Raw genomic sequence first — 20,015 nt, 5'->3', positions numbered from 1 at the left:
GGCACCCGGCAGTGACAGCTTTCGGTTTCACGGCCGGGCACCCACTGCGCATGCGCGAGCGGCAGTGCGCATGCGGGAGCGGCGCTGCGCCATCCGATTGGACAGGCGCTCGCCTACAGGGAGGGGCTGTGAAAAGGCGATTAAGCTAATCGCCTTTCCAGCCCCTCGGCGGAAGGAGGAAGTGGGACAGGAAGTCCCCTTCTCCTGAAGCCCCCACTCCCCCCCCAAAAAAATTACATGCCAAATTGTGCATGTAAGGGGGCGAGGAGTGGGTTAAGCGGAAGTTCCATTTTTAGGTGGAACTCCGCTTTAAAACATTTTTCTCCTCCCCTCCTTCATTTCAGAAATGGTCCTGCAATGAATCATGCACTCAAGGATAATAAGCTCTGCCAGTAATTATCTTCATGCAATCCGTTGACTTTAAAATGCAAGCTCATGAATTAACAATATCACTCTAAACTACTCTTCGTTTTAGGATCCCCCTAAAGAAGTTCCAGTCAATCAGACATACACTGAGCGAACACATGACCATAGATGAACTCCGAAGCAGATCATTGGAAAATGAAGTCCCAAACCAAATGCTGAAACAGGTTCCCGAAAAGCTCATCAACTACTTGGATGTGAGTAAGACTGAAAAGGCGGGAAAAAAATGTTCTTTCATAGTATTTACTTTTTCCAAAGTAATAAATCATATACAGTAGCTGTTCACAGAGAAACATATTATATCAGTCTTTGTCCCCAAGGAGCTTTACCAGTTTAAATTCCTTTCACATACAGTACGGCCAGTCTGGGTGGTAACTAGATATCTACTGAGGGCCAGATCCACAAAGATCTGCCTATCTTTAGGCAGGCGTAGCGTATCTAAGATACACTACGCCGCCGTAACTTAGAGCGTAGTTTCCGTATCCTGAAAGAATTTGCACCGGCGGCGTAGTGTAACTGTGTCGGCGTAAGGGCGCTCAATTCAAATGGATAAGATGTGGGCATGTTTTATGGTAATTCATCTTGACCCCACGTAAATGACTTAAACGCCGTCCGTGGGGCTATCCCAGTGCGCATGCTCGAAATCACGTCGCAAATAGTCAACGCTTTCGATGTGAACGTAATTTACGCAAAGCCCTATTCGCGAACGTTTTACGCAAACAACGTAAACGACGGAAAATTTGACGCTGTCCCGACGTCCATACTTAACATTGCGTACGCCTCATAGACCCAGGGGTAACGTTACACCGAAAAAAGCCTTACTTAAACGACGCAAAAAAATGCGCCGGGCAGACGTACGTTCTGAGAATCGGAGTATCTAGCTAATTTGCATACTCTACGCGGAAATCAACGGAAGCGCCACCTAGCAGCCAGCGTAAATATGCACCTAAGATCCGACGGCGTACTAAGACGTACGTCAGTCGGATCTAGCCCACATTCAGGCGTATCTTGCTTTGTGAATACAAAACAAAGATACGCCGGTGCATCGTAGAACTTACGCGGCGTATCAATAGATACGCCGCCGTAAGTTCTTCGTGGATCTGGGCCTAAGGTTCTTGCATTGATGGTGGAAGCTGTAGCGCTCCGAGAAAAAAACATTCAAACATAGCGAGAACATTAAGGCACACATGATGCTTATATTGGAGTATAACACTCACATGTTTACCCTGAAAATAGAGGGTAAACTGTGCCTGAGTGTTATACGCAGGGGGCTATGGAAAGTTTTTTTTTCTGAAACTTCCCTCTTAAAGTTAGGGTGCGTGTTATACGCCTGTGCGTGTTATACGCCGATAAATACGGTAATTATAAGTGTTTGCTAAGGTTAAGGTGACCAGATTTTTAAAATGAAATCCGGGGACATTTTTTTTTAGTAGTAATGGTGGCAATCAGCGACTCTCTGCCCGTCGCCACCGCTGTCCGCCTCACAGCCTGTCAAGTCTTACTCTCCGGTACCCGGCTGCTACTGGGTGGGGAGCGGAGGAAGATCACTCCGCCAGGGCAGGCAAGGAGATAAGCAGGCAGGCGGCTGGCTGTGACTTGAGCCAAGGCAGAAGAACGTGCGAGCGGAGCTGGATGGGCATGCACCCGAAACTGAAGACATATTCGCTCCGACCACCACATGATCTTTAGAAAGGGGCACAGATAATGCAATAAAATAGACCCCCCTAAGCTAGTAGGAGCGGCGGAGCGGGTGTGTGTTATTCAGATATTTTTTTAATTAATTCTGCACTGACTGTCTTTGAAATTGCCCCAGCCCCTGTTCAAATCCAATCCGGGGACAAAACCGGGGACAGTGTCCTCAATCCAGGGACTGTCCCCAGAAACCGGGGATGTCTGGTCACCCTAGCTAAGGTGGCACCTGACCCTGGAGAGAATCAATCAATTTCAACCAAATAGGTCTCCCCAGTGTTGGAGGGAGTGTGGACAAAGGGGAACAATACATATGTAGCGCCCCTTTGCTTTCAGCATGGGCACTACACTTTAATTTAGTGGGGAACGGGAGAGTTACCTTGCTCCCATTCAATGTTTGCCCAAATTTGATAATCTCTGTCATTCTGGAAGTTCCACTGGGTCAGACTGTGGTCAGGGAGTGCAGTGCCACCCCTGGCCGGCAGCTGGCGCTAGAGGGGTTCTGGCAGAACAGATCTTCTCCCAGCAGCCAATTAGAGGATGTTTTCCCTCGCGTGGCATGCTGGGAGAGGGTATATCTGTGAAAGAGATCATGTGTCGAAAACTTTCTGCGGGGTCCCCGTTCCAGGTGCGGTACCCACCTTCAGGGTACGCGCATCCATGGACCCCGCCGGCGTGGCCCACCTGGCCAGAGCTGAACTCTGCAGCAAACCTCTTCCTGAGGAGAGAAGGGACCCCAGTGCTCCACTGGGTTCCGAGGTCTATTGAAAGGATCCTAGTTTGGGATTGGGTGTCCGGACCACTGACAGGTATGCTTGCTGTCATCCGGGGACCATTTGCAAAATAAGTTTACTGGGAGGATTCTCTGTCCTTATTTACTTTGGGTTCTCTATTGAAATTGGCCTGTAGTGGGGGCCCTAGAGACATGTCCGTGTGGTGGATCTGTTCCTCACAGTACTATTCAGAAGTGACGCTCCGGCTGCCAGGCCTATAATAGGGGTCTGTCCGGGGGCACCTTACCCACTCCGAGCAGAGTGGCGACGTGTATGTATTCAGTTTAATGCCAAGCAGAATATTGCTCAGTTCTATATCCAGGCCTGATACCGCATGGTTCTATTTCTTCCTTCATCAACCTTGACCTTCCTAATGTATGTTGATGTTGGCCGTGTTTGGCCTGGAAAATAAAGTATTGAAAACTCTTTATTGGATGTCTGGACCTCCACTCACTGTTGCTATTCTCACAATTGCACCCTTAGACACTGCCAGGGTAACTCAGTAGGCCGGTCCCAAATCATTTAGCGGCTCCTCCGGGGGTAGCACTACACACATTTGGTGGGAGTGTCCAAAAATCAAAGAGTATTGGCATAGCATCCTAGACGTTCGGTTTGGACCGATGAAACTGAACTTCGGTCCGTTTTCATCGGTTTGGACCGGTCGTGTGTACGCGGCCTCAGCGTTGGCTGTTTGGTCCCAACAGGACAATGCGGGCTAAATAAATTGTAAACGTTTTACCAAACACCGCAGCATTTGGTGATGTGGCACACTTCATTAGAGGTAACTTATTTTTACTGAGCACATGTACAATAAATTGTGAACATACTTCAGCTTTCAGAGAAGTAGCACATGCACAGCCAGTCAGCCACTACCGCCTACCCTCCCCAGAGAAGTGGGTAGGATTTGTCATTTCTGATGTTTGAAGAACTCATTATTGCTCCAACTTGGTGCACTCCTTAATGACCAAAGTATTACATTGGTCAGTTGGATCAGTGGCATTATTCAATTTATAGTTTCTGTTCACATACACTATATTACCAAAAGTATTGGGACACCTGCCTTAAAACACACATAAACTTGGTACCCCAGTCTTCGTCTGTAGGTCAGGACTCTGTGTGCAGGCCAGTCAAGTTCCTCCACCCCAAACTCACTCATCCATTTCTTTATGGACCTTGCTTTGTGCACTGATGCGCAGTCATGCTGGAACAGAAAGGGACCATCCCAAATTTGTACCCACAAAGTTGGGAGCATGAAATTGTCCAAAATGTCTTGGTCTTGCTGACACCTTGAGATTTCCCCTCACTGGAAGTAAGGGGCCAAGCCCAACCCCTAAAAAACAACCCCACACCATAATTCCCCTCCACCAAATGATTTGGACAGTGCACAAAGCAAGGTCCATAAAGACATGGATGAGCGAGTCTGAGGTGGAGGAACTTGACTGGCTTGCACAGAGTCCTTACCTCAACCCAATAGAACACCTTTGGGACAGTGGCAGCTGATGCTGCAGCCAGGAGGGGGGCAGGTGGTGGAGCCGTGGGTGGTACTCATGCTGCCGTGCTCTCAATCGGCGCTGATGCAGAGCACTGAAAGATCGTTCTCCGAGTCCCGAATCTTCCTGTACATCCTCCCCCCTGCCCGGCCAATACGATCGCTTCTCCTCTTGGCCAATCGTACTCCTCCCGCTTCCTGATTGGGAGGAGAAGCAGGAAGACAGTAGTGAATATTAATTTGCTATTGTCACACAACTGGGTGGGCTCAGTGCTATGCACCCCAAGCTCATCTTTTTTTAAACCTTAGGCTCTAATCATGTACTTAAAAACAAAACCCATTGGAATCCATGCATCCGGGGCCTTGCATGTAGATTAGGGGGCCGAATGCATGGATGGGGGGGCGGTACCCCTGCGCCCTGCATTACAGCCGCCACTGCTTTGGGATGAATTGGAGTGGAGACTGTGAGCTAGAATTTCTTGTCCACATCAGTCCCTATCCTCACAAATGTGCTTCTAAAGGATGGCCAAACATTCCCATAGACACACTCCTAAACCTTGTGGCCAGCCTTCTCAGAAGAGTTGAAGCCGTTATAGCTGCAAATGGTGGGCCAACACAATATTGAACCCTACGGACTAAGCATTAAAGTTCATGTGTGTGTAAAGGCAGGTGTCCCGATACCTTCGGTAATATAGGGCCAGATTCACAAAAGAGATACGATGGCGTATCTCCTGATACGCCGTCGTATCTCTGTTTTAGGGTCTTCCTAACTATGCGACTGATTCATAGAATCAGTTACGCATAGTTAGCCCTAAGATCCGACAGGTGTAATTGAATTACACTGTCGGATCTTATGCCGCGTACACACCATCACTTTATGTGATGAAAAAAAACGACGTTTTTAAAAACGTCACTTTAAATTACCGTGTGTGGGGGAAAACGTTGTTTTATGTCTTCTGAAAAACGCCAAAAAAAAATTGAAGCATGCTTCAATTTTATGTGTCGTTTTTCAAAACGTCGTATTTTACTTCACAGAAATTGACCGTGTGTTGCAAAAAACGTCTTTTACACCCGCGCATGCCCAGAAGCTAGTTATGAAGCGAGCTTCAATGGAAAAACGTGGTGAACGTAACCTCGCTTTGCTAGAACATTGTGAGAAAAACGATGGTGTGTAGGCAACTTCGTCTTTGAAAATTTAAGTTTCAAAAACTTTGTTTTTTACTTCACAGAAAATGTCGTTTTTTTTCATCACATAAAGTGATGGTGTGTATGCGGCATTAGGATGCAATACCTCGGCCGCCGCTGGGGGGAGTTTGCGTCGTAAACCAGCGTCGGGTATGCAAATTAGTAGTTACGGCGATCCACAACGGTTTTCCGCGTTCGTTACGTCGCTGCTAGTCTAGTTTCCCGTCGCAAAGTTAGTCGTCGTTTTAGCTGCCCTAACTTTACACAGCCCACATATGTGCTGTATAAAGTATGGCCGTCGTTCCCGCGTCGAAATTTAATTTTTTTTTGTTCTTGCGTAAGACGTCCGGGAATACGAAAGTAAGCTATGCACGTCGCCGTTCGAAAAAATGATGCCACTTCGCGCAAAGCACGGCGGGAATTTCAAAACGGAGCATGCGCAGTAGGTCCGGCGTGGGATCGCGCCTAATTTAAATGGCACACGCCCCTTTGAATTACGCGGGCTTAAGTTTTCATGCAAGTGCTTGGTGAATCAGGCACTTGCGATGAAAACTTGCGGCGGTGTAACGTATCTACGATACATTACACCGCCGCAGTTCTATGTGAATCTGGGCCATAGTGTATGTCTTAAAGCCAGACAATCTGACCTACTTTAATTTCAGTCACAATGGCTAAAAAAGTATGATCATTTATTCAAATGTCATTATGTAGGAAACCCAGAAGCACAGTGTACCTAGCACTGTCTAGATAAATAGTAATGGAAACCTTTACACTATAAAAGCTATTAGTATTCTGTATCATTAGGAGAAATGCTTTTCAGATGTAGCTTGGAGAGACAGGGGCCCTTAATTGTTTTTATATACAGCCCCATCACATATGGTTAATAAGGTTATAGCATTAAAGTTGTTGTATACCTCGAACGTTAAAAATGAACAAAGCATATCCTTTGTTCGTTTTTAGTAGCCTTAATCCAAAGAACCAAATGTAATTTCTCTTTGCTGTCTATTCCCTCTGCTCTGTTGTCTGTATAAGTCACTGATAATAGTCCAAGCCGACTTAACAGCATCCGGTTGATGACCCACCCTCACTCCACCACACAGCTGCTGACAGCCTCAGGACTGTGTAGAAGGCGGTATGTCCATTGCCTCCACTCAGATTTCAGGTTTCACTGAGGCCTCTGCTCTACCTGTGAAGTGTGTGTCATGTCAGATCCCCCTTTGCTTTCTACGGTTTCTACTGACCTATTGTATCTAATCCAGATTGCGATCAGGTGTAGTCCTCTAAAACAGTGGTCATCAACCCTGTCCTCAGGGCCCACTAAGGCCCCTTTTACATTGGAGCGGGAGCCGCGGTGGCGGTATAGCGCCGCTAAAAATAGCGGCGCTATACCGCCGGGATTGCCGTGGGAATCGGCCGATAGCTGTGCGGTATTAACCCCCGCTAGCGGCCGATAAAGGGTTAATACCGGCCGCAATGCACCTCTGCAGAGGCGCATTGCGGGCGGTATTTCCGCGGTTTCCCATTGTTTTAAATGGGAAGGAGCGGTATACACGCCGCTCCTCTCACCGTTTCAAAGTTGCTGCTGACAGGAGATTTTTTTCTCTCCCGCCAGCGCATCGCCTCAGTGTGAAAGCCCTCGGGCTTTCACATTAAGTAGGCAGTGAAGGAGTTTTTCAGGCGGTATATTTTTAGCGATGTACCGCCTGAAAAACTCCTCAGTGTGAAAGGGGTCTAACAGGCCAGGTTTACAAGATAACTTAAATACATCACAGGTGATATCATGTTCTGCTTAGTAATTGCAGTATTCTAGTCTGCATCTCCCCAAGGTAATACATAAAATCTGGCCTGTTAGTGGGCCCTGAGGACAGGGTTTATTGGGATTTTTTATTTTGTTGGATATGTTTCTATAGCAGAAAGTAAAACATATTTTTTTCCCCAAATTTTCGATCTTTTTTTGTTTATACGCAAAAATTAAAAATTAAACCAGGAGTGATAAAATAGCACCAAAAGAAGGCTCTATTTGTGGGGAAAAAAGTCATACATTTAATTTGAGTACAGCATTGCATGACCGTGTGATTGTCAGTTAAAATAACACAAACAATGACCTGGTCCTAGTAGGTAGGTAGAGTTGAATAAAGACAATAGTCCATCCAGTTAAACCTGTGTAGGTGTATGTGTGTCAATGATAATCATTTCCCATATCCCTGTATGTTGTGTTCACTAAAAATATCAATACTTCCCGCTGATATTACCAATTGTGGAAGAGAGTTCCACATTCTTATCACCCCGACAGTGAAAAAACCCTTACGCAGCTTATGGTTAAACTGCTTCTCTTCTAATTTTATTGTGTGGCTCTGTGTCCTCTTACACTCCCTGAGACTGAAACGTTTTCTTTCTACGCTGGGATCACAATTGTGGTATTTGTATACTGCTATCATATCTTCTCTCCAGCGTCTCTTCTCGATGGAGAATACATTTAGTGCTTGTAGTCGTTACTCGTAATTGAGGTACTGTAGTCCCCATTTTGTTGCCCATCTCTGGACTCTCTCCAGCTCCAGCACAGCTTTCCTGAGGACTGGTGAACGGAACTGGACAGAATACTCTAGATGTGGCCAAACCAGAGTTCTATAAAGTGGCAGGATTACAGTTTTATTCCTGGAGTAAAAGTACAGCTCACCTCCTAGAATGTTAACAGATTGGTCTGGCAGGAATGACACTTCGTAAACCCATGCTGATTACTGCTAATGATACTATTTTTATCAGCAAATTTATGGATATAGTCACTTATCCCCTAGTATGTTTACATACTATCGATGTTAGGCTGACTGGCCTGTAGTATTTTTACCACATGGGCTTTTATCCAATCAGCTGGTACCATTTCTGTCAATATACTGTCCATAAAGGTTAGGAATAATGGTCTGGCTATGACCTGACTGAGTTCTTGGAGGACTCTCGGTTGTAAGTGACCCGTCCTTGGTGATTTATATGTGTTAAGCTTTTCTAGTCTTTTTTGGACACCGGTTTCTGTTAGCCACAAGGGTACGTCCTGTGACATGTTATTAACAATACAGTCATGGTTATACCCCTACTTTTCTGTGTAAAAACTGAGTGGAAGAAAGCATCTACTACAGTTGCCTTCTTGCCTTCTCCGTGTCATCTGTACCCATCCTCCCGTCATAGTCTTTTATGTGGCCAATGTGCTCTGACCTCACTTTTTTACTGTTAATAGATCTAACAAAAATTCTAAATGGCATGTAAAAAGCTATATCTCACATATATATCATAGGCATATTTTTTCAATTGCACCCCAAAAAAAATTCTGCTACTCCCCCTAGACTTTTTTTATGGCCTAGCCATAGAGGGGCCCAAAATCCAAGGAGCACCAGGCTTTCTAGGGGCATAAATTACACATATAATATTTTTGGAGGCCCTGAAACACTAGGACAGTAGAAAAAAAATTAGGACATTTTGGAGAGTAAACATCCTGAAAGTATCTTTAACCACTTAAGACCCGGACCAATATGCAGGATAAGGACCTGGCCCCTTTTTGCCATTCGGCACGGCATCGCTTTAACTGACAATTGCGCGGTTGTGCGACGTGGCTCCCAAAGAATATTGGTGTCCTTTTTTTCCCCACAAATAGAGCTTTCTTTTGGTGGCATTTGATCACCTCTGCGGTTTTTATTTTTTGCGCTATAAACAAAAATAGAGCGACAATTTTGAAAAAAATCTATATTTTTTACTTTTTGCTATAATAAATATCCCCAGTTTAGGCCGATACGTATTCTTCTACTTATTTTTGGTAAAAAAAATATGCAATGAGCCTTTATTGATTGGTTTGCGCAAAAGTTATAGCGTCTACAAAATAGGGGACAGATTTATGGTATTTTAATTAATCTTTTTTTTTTACTAGTAATGGCGGTGATCAGCAATTTTTTTCGTGACTACGACATTATGGCGGACACATTGGACTATTTTGACACATTTTTGGGACCATTGTCATTTTCAAAGTGCTATAAAAATGCACTGATTACTGTGAAAATGCCAATGGCAGTGAAGGGGTTAACCACTAGGGGGCGCTAAGGGGTTAAGTGTGCCCTAAGGGAGTAATTCTTACTCTAGGGGGGCGTGGCTGTAGGTGTGACATCACTGATCATCGTTCCCTATAACAGGGAACAGACGATCAGTGACACTGCCACAGAGAAGAACGGGGAAGGTGTGTTTACACTCACCTCTCCCCATTCTTCAGCTCCTGTGACCGATCGCGGGACACCGGTGGCGATCGGGTCCCGCGGTCACGGAGCTTCGGACCGGGTCGTGTGACCCACGGCTGGGCTCTTAAAGGCAACGTATCTGTACGTGCCTGTGCCCAGCCGTGCCATTCTGCCAACGTATATCGGCGTTAGGCGGTCCTTAAGTGGTTAAGAGGCATAGTGAGTCTTTTGAACACGTTTTTTGAAAAAGTGTAAAGAAATTTTTTTTAATACAAAGCTGTCAAGTTAATAAAATATTTCTCACATACAACATGGGCATACTTAGAATTACACCCCAAAACACATTCTGCTACTCCTCCGAAGTATAGAGATACCACATACTGTATGTGAGACATTTTCACTGTTTGGACTGATTATCTACCAGCCATGTTATCTTGTGTACAACTGTATCACAAAAAATCAACTGGTTATGTCAAAACCAATATACTATGGTGGTCGCTTCTGTATGAGTGGTCAGGAAATATAGCATATTGTAGCATCACCTATAGCAGTCCCTGTTCCTATAACTCAAGCAATCCTAGCCTACTGGTACATGCCCTCAGAAATACCATGTTCACTGGTCAGGAAGTATAGGAGGGTTCTAGGAGTGCAGATATGTACATAGTAGTGACACTGCACTTGCCCTGGTGAAAGTATATAAAAAAAAAGTAAAAAAATGTTTACTTTATTTTTTACAAACTCTCACCAGAGCAGTGCAGTGTCACCATAGTGGACACAGTGGTCACAGATCACACCGCTGTGCGCTTCTCTGAGTGCACATGAGTGGCACATGTGGAAGGATGTACAGACACATCCACCTGCACCAGCACTGCTCTCATGCAGCCATATATATATACATTGGCCAGGCAGAAGGTGGTTAGAGTGTATGTATAGCCAGAACCTTCTTGTTCACTAAGGCCACGTACACACGGTCGTTCCAAACCGATGAGAATGGTCCGACGGGCCATTTCCATCGGTTCACCGTAGAAGTGGCCTGATGGTCTGATGTGCGTACACACCATCGTTCCAAAAAACGATCGGGTCAGAACGCGGTGACGTCAAACACACGACGTGCTTAATAAAACGAAGTTCAATGCTTCCAAGCATGCGTCGACTTGATTCTGAGCATGCGCGGGTTTTGAACCGATGCTTTCTGTACTAACCATCGGTTTGGACCGATCGGGCAGCGGTCCACCGGTTCGATTTTAAAGCATGTTTTAAAATTTTGGACCGAAGGACAACGGACCGATGGGCCGTACACACGGTCGGATTTGACCGATGAAACTGGACTTTTTCCATCGGCCGTTTTCATCGGTTTGGACCGACAGTGTGTACAAGGCCTAAGGGACATAGATTGATGATAACTAAGCAACGTAGGTTTTACTGTTGTCTGCAAAAGAAAATGACCCTAGGCACATAGAAACTAAGGGTTAGTCCCTTTGAGGCTATAACCCCACCTACCTAACTTATGCCCAGTTACACTTAGTAAATACAATCAAATGAGAGTGCCAAAGAAATGTCCAAGAGTCCAAGGTAATTTAATTGTAAAATTGATCAACAGTAGAATAGAGCCAACACGTTTTGGGGGCCAAATACATCCCCCCTTCATCAGGGCTTAGTCATTCTGATTGTGCTTAATTGATGCCAAATAGATGTGCACTGTGATTTATTGCTTGGAAAGTTTTAGGAGGGCAGGTTACGCCAGTGCTAATGTATACAACAAAGGATTTGGCCACTGCTTCTTTAGGGGTTATGGAATACCTGCTCTCCAGCTTCTAGCTTCTATATTCAAGTGGATTAGACAAGTTGTTGTGAAGGCCTATGAATTGCATAAAGTGCTTCTTTCCCATCAAAGCCCACTCCACAAGAGCAGTAAGTACCTCTTGAACCTTTTGTCATTAGGACTCTGTGACTCACATCTGTAATGCCATGTACACACAGTCGTTTTTTGTGTGGGCTTCACATCGTTTTTTGTCTTCTAAAAAACGACCAAAAAAAAATTTGAACATGCTTCAATTTTTTATGTCGTTTTTCAAAATGTCGTTTTTTTGTGTCATAAAAAATGATCGTGTGTGGGCTAAAACAACGTTTTAAACGACGTTTTAAACCCGCGCATGCTCAGAAGCAAGTTATGAGACGGAAGCTTGAATGGAACAGAGTGGCGTCGTACGTGTTGTACGTAACCGCGTTTTGCTAGAGCATTTTCAGAAAACGATGGTGTGTGGGCAACGTCGTTTTTTATGATAAAGTTAGAAAAACTTTGTTTTTTTTCATGATGAAAAACGTTGTTTTATTTCATCACAAAAAACGACCGTGTGCATGCGGCATCAGGCTGAGACCTGGTCTATTGTTCACACATTTTCCAAGTTTTACAAAGTCCAAATGTCTGCCACTGCAGATAATAGTTTCGGCCAAATACTTCTGCATGTGTTGTTTTGGCATGCCACCCTCTGAACTGTTTCTGGAACATCCCAACTTTGCCTAATTATCTCCAAGCTGTATCCCTCAATAGACAAGACAGAAAATAGGATTTTTATACTCACTGTAAAATCCTTTTCTGTGAGTCCATTTAGGGATGCAGCTCCCTCTCTGCATTTATTATTTTTCCTCTTTGGACAGCTTGAGGGGTTATAGCCTCTAGGGGGCTACCTTTGATCTTCTATGTGCTTAGTCCCTACTTCTCTTTTATGGGACAGTAAACTCTACATTGCTTAAAGTGGTTGTAAACCCACTTTTTTCACTTTTACCTACAGGTAAGCCTATAATAAGGCTTACCTGTAGGTATAAAGAATATCTCCTAAACCTGTACGGTTTAGGAGATATTCCCCTCGCAATGCGCCGCTGATTGCAGCGGCACATGTGCAGGGGGGTTCCACGGCGAAAAGGACCGGCAGCCGCCAGACCTTGCCGAATTTAAATTTCCCGCGCGCATGCGCGGGAATGACGTCATCGCCGCTCCAGCCAATCATAGCGCTGGAGCGGCGATACCCGGAAGACACGCCGGAGCAAGATGACATCTCGCTCGGCGTGGACCAGGTAAGTGTTCTTCACCTCGTTCCGAGGTAAGTATTTCATAATAAGCCAGTATGCGGTGCATACTAGCTGATTATGCCTTTTGCCTTGCAGGTTTAAAAAAAAATGTTTGCGCGGTTTACAACCGCTTTAATTACAATCTCACTATGTTCCTCAATGGACTCTGAGAAAAGGATTTTATGGTGAGTACAAACATTGTTTTAGTTTCAGATAGAGTACCTTACCAGTTTACCCCTACCAGTTTATTTTTTGCTGTCTAAGCTCCAAAAGCTATAATAGGAAGGTTCTTCAAATAATGCTATATGGTTTCAAAAACAAACAGTTTCCTAGAGTTAAGCACACACCTAGCTTACTCCTGTCAGCGTCTTGCTGTTCAATCATCAAATAACATCTGCCTCCTGCAGATATGCATGCTTTAGCTGTCCCCATGCAGCATCTCTGACTCCTCTCAGAGAGATTTGGGAATCCACCTGATTCCCGGGAACAGACTTCCTGTCTGTTGGGTGGGGCCCTGAGCCATAGTGAGGTCAGAACTAAATAGCTGAACACACAGCTGTGCAATTAGTGTGTCTTTCTCTCCAGAATATGGCGTAACCCAGCAATCTTTCACATAGCACAGAGTCCCACCCTCACAATATATATATATATATATATATATATATATATTTTTTTTTTAAATAACAAACATGTCATACTTACCTGCTCTGTGCAATGGTTTTGCACAGAGCAGCCCCGGTCCTCTTCTTGGTTGGGTCCCCCCTACCAAGTGTCCCCATAGCAAGCCACTTGCTATAGGGGCACTCGTGCGTGCTTGCTCCCATGCCCCACTCTCTGTGTCCATAAGAAGGAGAGACCCGGGAGAGCCTCAGCTCTGGTGCACATCGCTGTATCAGCATTGGGCTTAGGTAAGTATTAGGGGGGCTGAGGTGATAGTTGCACACTGAAGGTCTTTAGAAACACTTTAAATTTGACTGTGCAGTCCAGTAATCACCACATCTAGGGCACTCGGTAGTCAATATTCAGTTACAAAATTGGTCTGATTCACCTCTTCTCTTCCCTGCAAAACAAGTCTATATGAGGATACTTGTAAGGAGGGGTGTTGTTTCTGTCATGAATATGCATCAAGTCTGTCTGCCTACCTGATCTCCATGTGTTCATTAGAGGCAGATCCTGTTCTGGTTTCCCTTTTTATCACTTCCTCTTCCTGTATGGCTCCACCCTAGTCCATCCCAGGAAGCCTATATTAACCTTTGCTCTACAGGTCTGCAGTGCTGTTCAACAGTGTTCCTATGCTTAGTTCCTGTCTGCAGTGTAATTGCTGGTTCCTGTTTGCAGAGTGCTACGATCATCTTTCCGTGTACCGTTTTGGCTTGTCCCCGACTTCCTTGTCTGCCTGTGCTCCTGACTATTTGCATGTTCCACGGTTATCCTTGTCTGCCTGTTGCCCTGACCTCGGCCTGTCCATCACCACTGTTTGTCCTGCTGGCTGCTTCCCCCTTCTCCCTGCGGAGTGTGACTTAAGGAATCCCGGGAACGCGACCTGGACCCAGTTGCGGCCAAGACCATCCCTACCATCAAGGGCTCTGGTGAATACAAAACTGGGTCTTAGACTCCGCGCCCTGGGTGATCTTGGGTTACGCTTCCTCCCTGCCAGCAGTAGTCGGCTATAGGGTTCACTTCCCTGTGGTGCATCCCTGACCCCTACAGGGTGCGCTTGTCACCGGGCCACAGGTGACCTGACAGTTTCTCAGGTTTGCTAGCATAGAGCGCTGTTTCTCCAGTCCTCAAGGCTCCCCAACAGGTCATGTTTTCAGGATTTCCCTCAGGTGAAACGGCTGTGGTAATTACTAAGGCAGTGAAACTGATTAAATCACCTGTGCAAAATAATGGAAAGCCTGAAAACATGACCTGTTGGGGTGCCTTGAGGACTTGAGTTGAGAAACACTGGCATAGAGCACTGGAGTGGAAGCGCAGAACAAGCATCTTAAAGCAGAGCTTTTAAGGGTCCCCCCCAGTGTCACATTTGGCACCTTTGAGGGGGGAGGGGGGAGCAGATACCTGTTTGATACAGGTATTTGCTCCCACTTTTGGCAACAGATTGCCGCAGATTCCACGGCGATCTACGCCATGTCCAGCCCCTCCTCCGTCCCCACCGATGTCTTCTGGGAGACACACAGGTCCCAGAAGATAGCAGGGACCAGTGAGGACGCCCAGCGCGGTTTACGCATGCGCAGTTGGGAACCAGGCTGTGAAACCGCAAGACTTCACTTCCTGAAGATACCGGCGCCTGAACCCGGAAGCCGAGGGACAGATCGGCTTTGGGTGAGGACATTGCGGACGCCCTGGACAGGTAAGTGTCCTAATATTAATATTCAGTAGCTGCTGACTTAATTTTTTTTTTCAGCGGAACTCTACAAACTGACAGCTTGGTTGAAAACATGTATTTTTTGTCCCCTTGCAGGCCCAATACTATGGTGAAATCTCCGTTGGAACTCCTCCACAGAATTTTACTGTCATTTTTGATACAGGTTCCTCCAATCTCTGGGTGCCATCCATCCACTGCTCCTTCTTTGACATCGCCTGCTGTGAGTACCAGAACAAACATTCTCCGACACCTTTGGGTCATGTTTAGTATTGTAATTCTCTCCTAAGCAAACTCCTCTGATGCCTTCATTTATTAATGAATTATCTATTTATTTACTGAGCTTAATCAGTGCCATCAATTGTTCTTAGGAATGTCTGCGATCTCCAGGGGCCAATTAAACCTGATCTTGCCGTAGAAATACTTAGGAGGTATTCACCTTCATATTAGTTACTCTGCATATTATTATGATCTTACAAGTCTGCAGGGGAATAGATCATCTGTAAGAGCCACAGGGGCCACTTCACAGAGCCAATGCAGGCTTCAATCAGGAACTTGGCCTTGCATCTCTCCCTGTCTGATCTATGATTGTTTAGATATATTAATCAGATACTATCTAGCGGTTCATTTAAATTCCATTTCAATGGTGCAGCCTCTGCAAAAAAAAATGATATATATATTGAAGGAAACTCAGGATATCAAAGCATGTATAATCCTTTAGCACTTCCTTTTAAATCCTCCTTAGTAAGCTCTATAATAAAAATTCCATTAGGAGTCAGAAACGATATTGTTTCTCTCAGGGGAAACTTGTAGGTTTACCTAACCTTATTTTTACATGGCCTTAAGGACAGGTGTATGATAAAGGACTCCAGAAATCCCCATCCCGCCCTAATCAAAAAGTTCAATTTTGCTCAAAGACTTTATTGATATAAAGCACATTTAACAAGTCATTCAAGTACATTTGACAATAAAAGAACCTTTACAAACGCTGGTCAGTGTAATGAAATATGCAAGTATGTTACAAGATGTACAGTCACATGAATACAGGTGCCTTAAAGGGTTTGTAAAGGATTTATATTTTTATTTTAATAGCTTCCTTTACCTTAATGCAGTGCTGTTTTCACGTCCTCATTGTTCGTTTTTGCTCTCAAGTTGCTGTAATTCTTCTCTGATCTCCACACTTCCTGGTTGTCTGTTTCCTGATGACCACAGTACTAGGAGCTTTCTCTCTGTGGTCACTAACTTAAATGAGGTGTGAATACTGTGTGTCTAGTTTCTAGTTTCGTTTTCCAAACCATCACTGCTCTATTGCTCTGTATGCTCTGTATAGCACAGAGGCAAGAAATAACATGCAAAAACGAAACTAGATGCAAAAACGAAACTAGAAACTACAGGTACATTATATGATTGATTTTTATCTTTTTTTAATTGTTTTTAAAAGGAATCAGTTAACTATTATGTCTCTATACCCTGTAAACCAGTGGTTCTCAACCTTTCAAATGCTGTGACCCTTTGATAAAATTTCCCAAGTTGAAGGGACCCCTAACAGTAAAATTGTTTTCGTAGGGTGGGTTGTCAGCACCCATGGCAAGACAACTAATTTGCGCCCCTAACCCGCTGACATTTAGCGCTCCCAGAGTCCCTTCCACTCGTAAAGTATTAAAACCCCTTATGGTACATTTTAGGACGTACCACCTTTCTCTTTGTTCTTCTTTCCCTTTTATATCTCTCTATCCTAATTTCTTGTTTTTTCCCCCCATTCCTCTCTCTAGCCATCTTTCTTGTTCTTTCTCTTCCTTTTTCTTTGTTCCTCCCCCTCTTTTCCTCTCCCTTCCATGTATTCTATATTGTTATTCCTTTCCTTACTCCTTGGTGGAGGGGGGTGTAGGGAATGGGATGAGTGGCAGTGCTTGCAGGGAGTTGGGATAAGTGGCAATGCTGGGGAGAGTTCTCTGCTTTTAAATTTCAGGCGCTGTGTAGAGCTGAGTTTGGCTACTTTTGGAAACTCTGTGACTCTCGTGTGACGCGCCTACGCAATAGGGGGCGCGTGGGGGAACTTTTTCTCAAGGACGTCAATCATCTGGGCGAAGTCCCAGGTGACATTGCGCCTCTGCATAGAAACGCCTACTCCTGTGGGAGTGAGTACCCGGAAGCCGGGTGGAAAATAGCCAAAATAAGGTATGTACAGCCAAAAAAAAAAAAGGGCATACTGTACGTGTTGGAAGTATAAAGAATATGATCTTATATACATTTGGGTGTACCTCCGCTTTAAATAGGATTTGTCACAGTGGTGACAGCTTTGGAAACCTACATATGAACTGTTTTTATTTTATTTTTATAATTAATTAATTAATTTTTTTTTTCATAAATTGTTTTATGGAATGTATAATTGTTTGTATAAGATTTATAGATATGCAGCACTGCACTATTTTCACAAAATTAATATTGCAATAGGTGTGTTGTATCACTATAAGTGTTCAGCAGCTGTGTAGACACTCAGAGGGGTATATTTGATTTTTTTTTTTCACGTCATTATAGGAGTAAATTATTAGTATTGTGGCGCTGATTGTTTTTCTCACAATTTGTTATGGTTTGTTACTGGTTGTTATGGTGCTGGTGGCCTAGGGAAACACATAAAGTACCCTAGTTAAGATCACTGCTCCAAGAAATGGTTAAGAGTGGCATGTTAATTGTCACATCCCCAGGAGTCTGCTAACAAATGAAACAAGAGGTTTACACTTGCATCTTCAACATTTGCTATTAGAGTATCTTCTTGGGGATGGAAAAGGTTAAACAACAGAAACACCAAATTGTAGTGTTTCCCTAGGACCATCAGATCTTTGTGTAGATTTTTCTTTCTTTCTTTCTTTCTTTCTTTCTTTCTTTCTTTCTTTCTTTCTTTCTGAGGGGTACTACTTACCAACATCTATTACTCGTATGCTTGTTTTATTTGTTTGTTTTATTTTTGTTTTTGGATTAACTAGAAGGATTTGTGTCTTTTTTTCTACCTGACTTTGTGAAGATGACATTGATGAAGACTCTTATGCCACGTACACACGATCGGTTCATCTGATGAACACGGGCCGATGGATTTTTTTCATCAGATTTCCGATGAAGCTGACTTGCATCAGTCTTGCCTACACACCATCAGTTAAAAATCCGATTGTGTCCAATGCGGTGATGTAAAACACAACGACGTGCAGAGAAAAATGAAGTTCAATGCTTCCGAGCATGCGTCAACTTGATTCTGAGCATGCGTGGATTTTTGACTGATGGATTTCCCCACAGACGATCGTTTCTTTCAATCGTTTTTTTAACCACTTGCTTACTGGGCACATAAACCCCCTTCGTTCCCAGGCGAAATCTCAGCGTCCGGCACTGCGTCGCTTTAACTGACAATTGCGCGGTTGTGCGACGTGGCTCCCAAACAAAATTGGCGTCCTTTTTTCCCCACAAATAGAGCTTTCTTTTGGTGGTATTTGATCACCTCTGCGGTTTTTATTTTTTGCGCTATAAACAAAAAAAGAGCAACAATTTAAAAAAAATATATATTTTTTTTACTTGTTGCTATAATAAATATCCCATTTTTTTTTTTAAAAAACTATTTTTTTTCTCAGTTAAGGCCGATACGTATTTTTCGACGTATTTTTGTAAAAAAAAAAAAAAAAATCGCAATAAGCGACTGGTTTGCGCAAAAGTTATAGCGCCTACAAAATGGGGAACAGAATTATGATTTTTTTTATTATTTTTTTTTTTTACTAGTAATGGCGGCGATCTGCGATTTTTTTTTTTATTGGGACTGGGATATTGCGGCGGACGTATCGGACACTTTTGACACAAATTTGGCGCCATTCACATTTATACAGCGATCAGTGCTATAAAAATGCACGAATTACTGTATAAATGTGACTGGCAGTGAAGGGGTTAACACTAGGGGGTGAGGAAGGGGTTAACTGTGTAGCCTGGGTGTGTTATAACTGTGTGGGGGGAGGGGGGTGACCGATGCTGTGTCTCTATGTACAAGAGACACAGATCGGTCTCCTCTCTCCCTGACAGCACGTGGAGCTCTGTGTTTACACACAGAGCTCCACGTCCCTGCTGTCACCTGCCGTGTCACCGACGATCGCGTGTACCCGGCGGACATCGCGGCCGCCAGGTACACGCATCGGGTCTTCGGCGATGCGTCGGGACAGTTTTTACCCGCCGCGCGCCACCCAGTGGCGCGCGCGGGTAATGCACATAAAAGGCCGTTTTTAAACGGCCACTTGGCACTTGAGAGCCGCGCTGCGGACGTATTTCGTCTATAGCGCGGATCTCAAGTGGTTAACCATTAGAACATTTTAAAACAGGTTCTGTTTTTTTTCACCGATGGGGGAAAAAAACGATGGGGCCCACACACGATTGGACCGTTTTCATCGGACGAACCGATCGTGTACAGGGCATTAGGCCCCTTTCACACTGCCGGACTGTTCAGGTCCACCTGTCAGTTTTTTTTTTGGCGGACCTGAACGGCCGCTTAATGCTTCTCTATGGAGCTTCGGATGTCAGCGCTGACATGTCCGCTGACATCCGATCCGCTAAAAGCAGACAGATGGCGATACGTCGCCATCCATCCATGGCAGATCGGATGAGATCTGATGATAACGGACATGTTATCTGTTTTCATCAGATCTCTCCATAGGAGACAGCGGCGCTCGACAAGTCCTTCCCAGCTCAGTGAGCAGAGAGGGACCTGTCATCCACCGGCTCAGCAGAGATCAACGGAGAGATCTCCCACTGAGCTAGCAGACCGTTGCAAGCAAATCCGC

The 20,015-nt window shown here is 44.6% G+C and overlaps 1 protein-coding gene across 1 annotated transcript in view; it reads left to right on the top strand.

Annotated features, from left to right (window-relative positions):
* Positions 1-20,015, top strand: part of LOC120916518 (cathepsin D-like) — a 103,250-nt gene that overhangs the window by 27,827 nt on the left and 55,408 nt on the right. Inside the window, exons 2-3 of the mRNA XM_040327533.1 lie at positions 476-620; positions 15,307-15,430. Coding sequence (XP_040183467.1) covers positions 476-620; positions 15,307-15,430 — 269 coding nt within the window. The remainder of the gene's footprint in view (positions 1-475; positions 621-15,306; positions 15,431-20,015) is intronic.

This window comes from Rana temporaria, chromosome 10, assembly GCF_905171775.1.
Source record: "Rana temporaria chromosome 10, aRanTem1.1, whole genome shotgun sequence".
In the NCBI taxonomy this organism is placed as follows: domain Eukaryota; kingdom Metazoa; phylum Chordata; class Amphibia; order Anura; family Ranidae; genus Rana; species Rana temporaria.
This window is presented reverse-complemented; position numbering and strand designations above follow the sequence as displayed.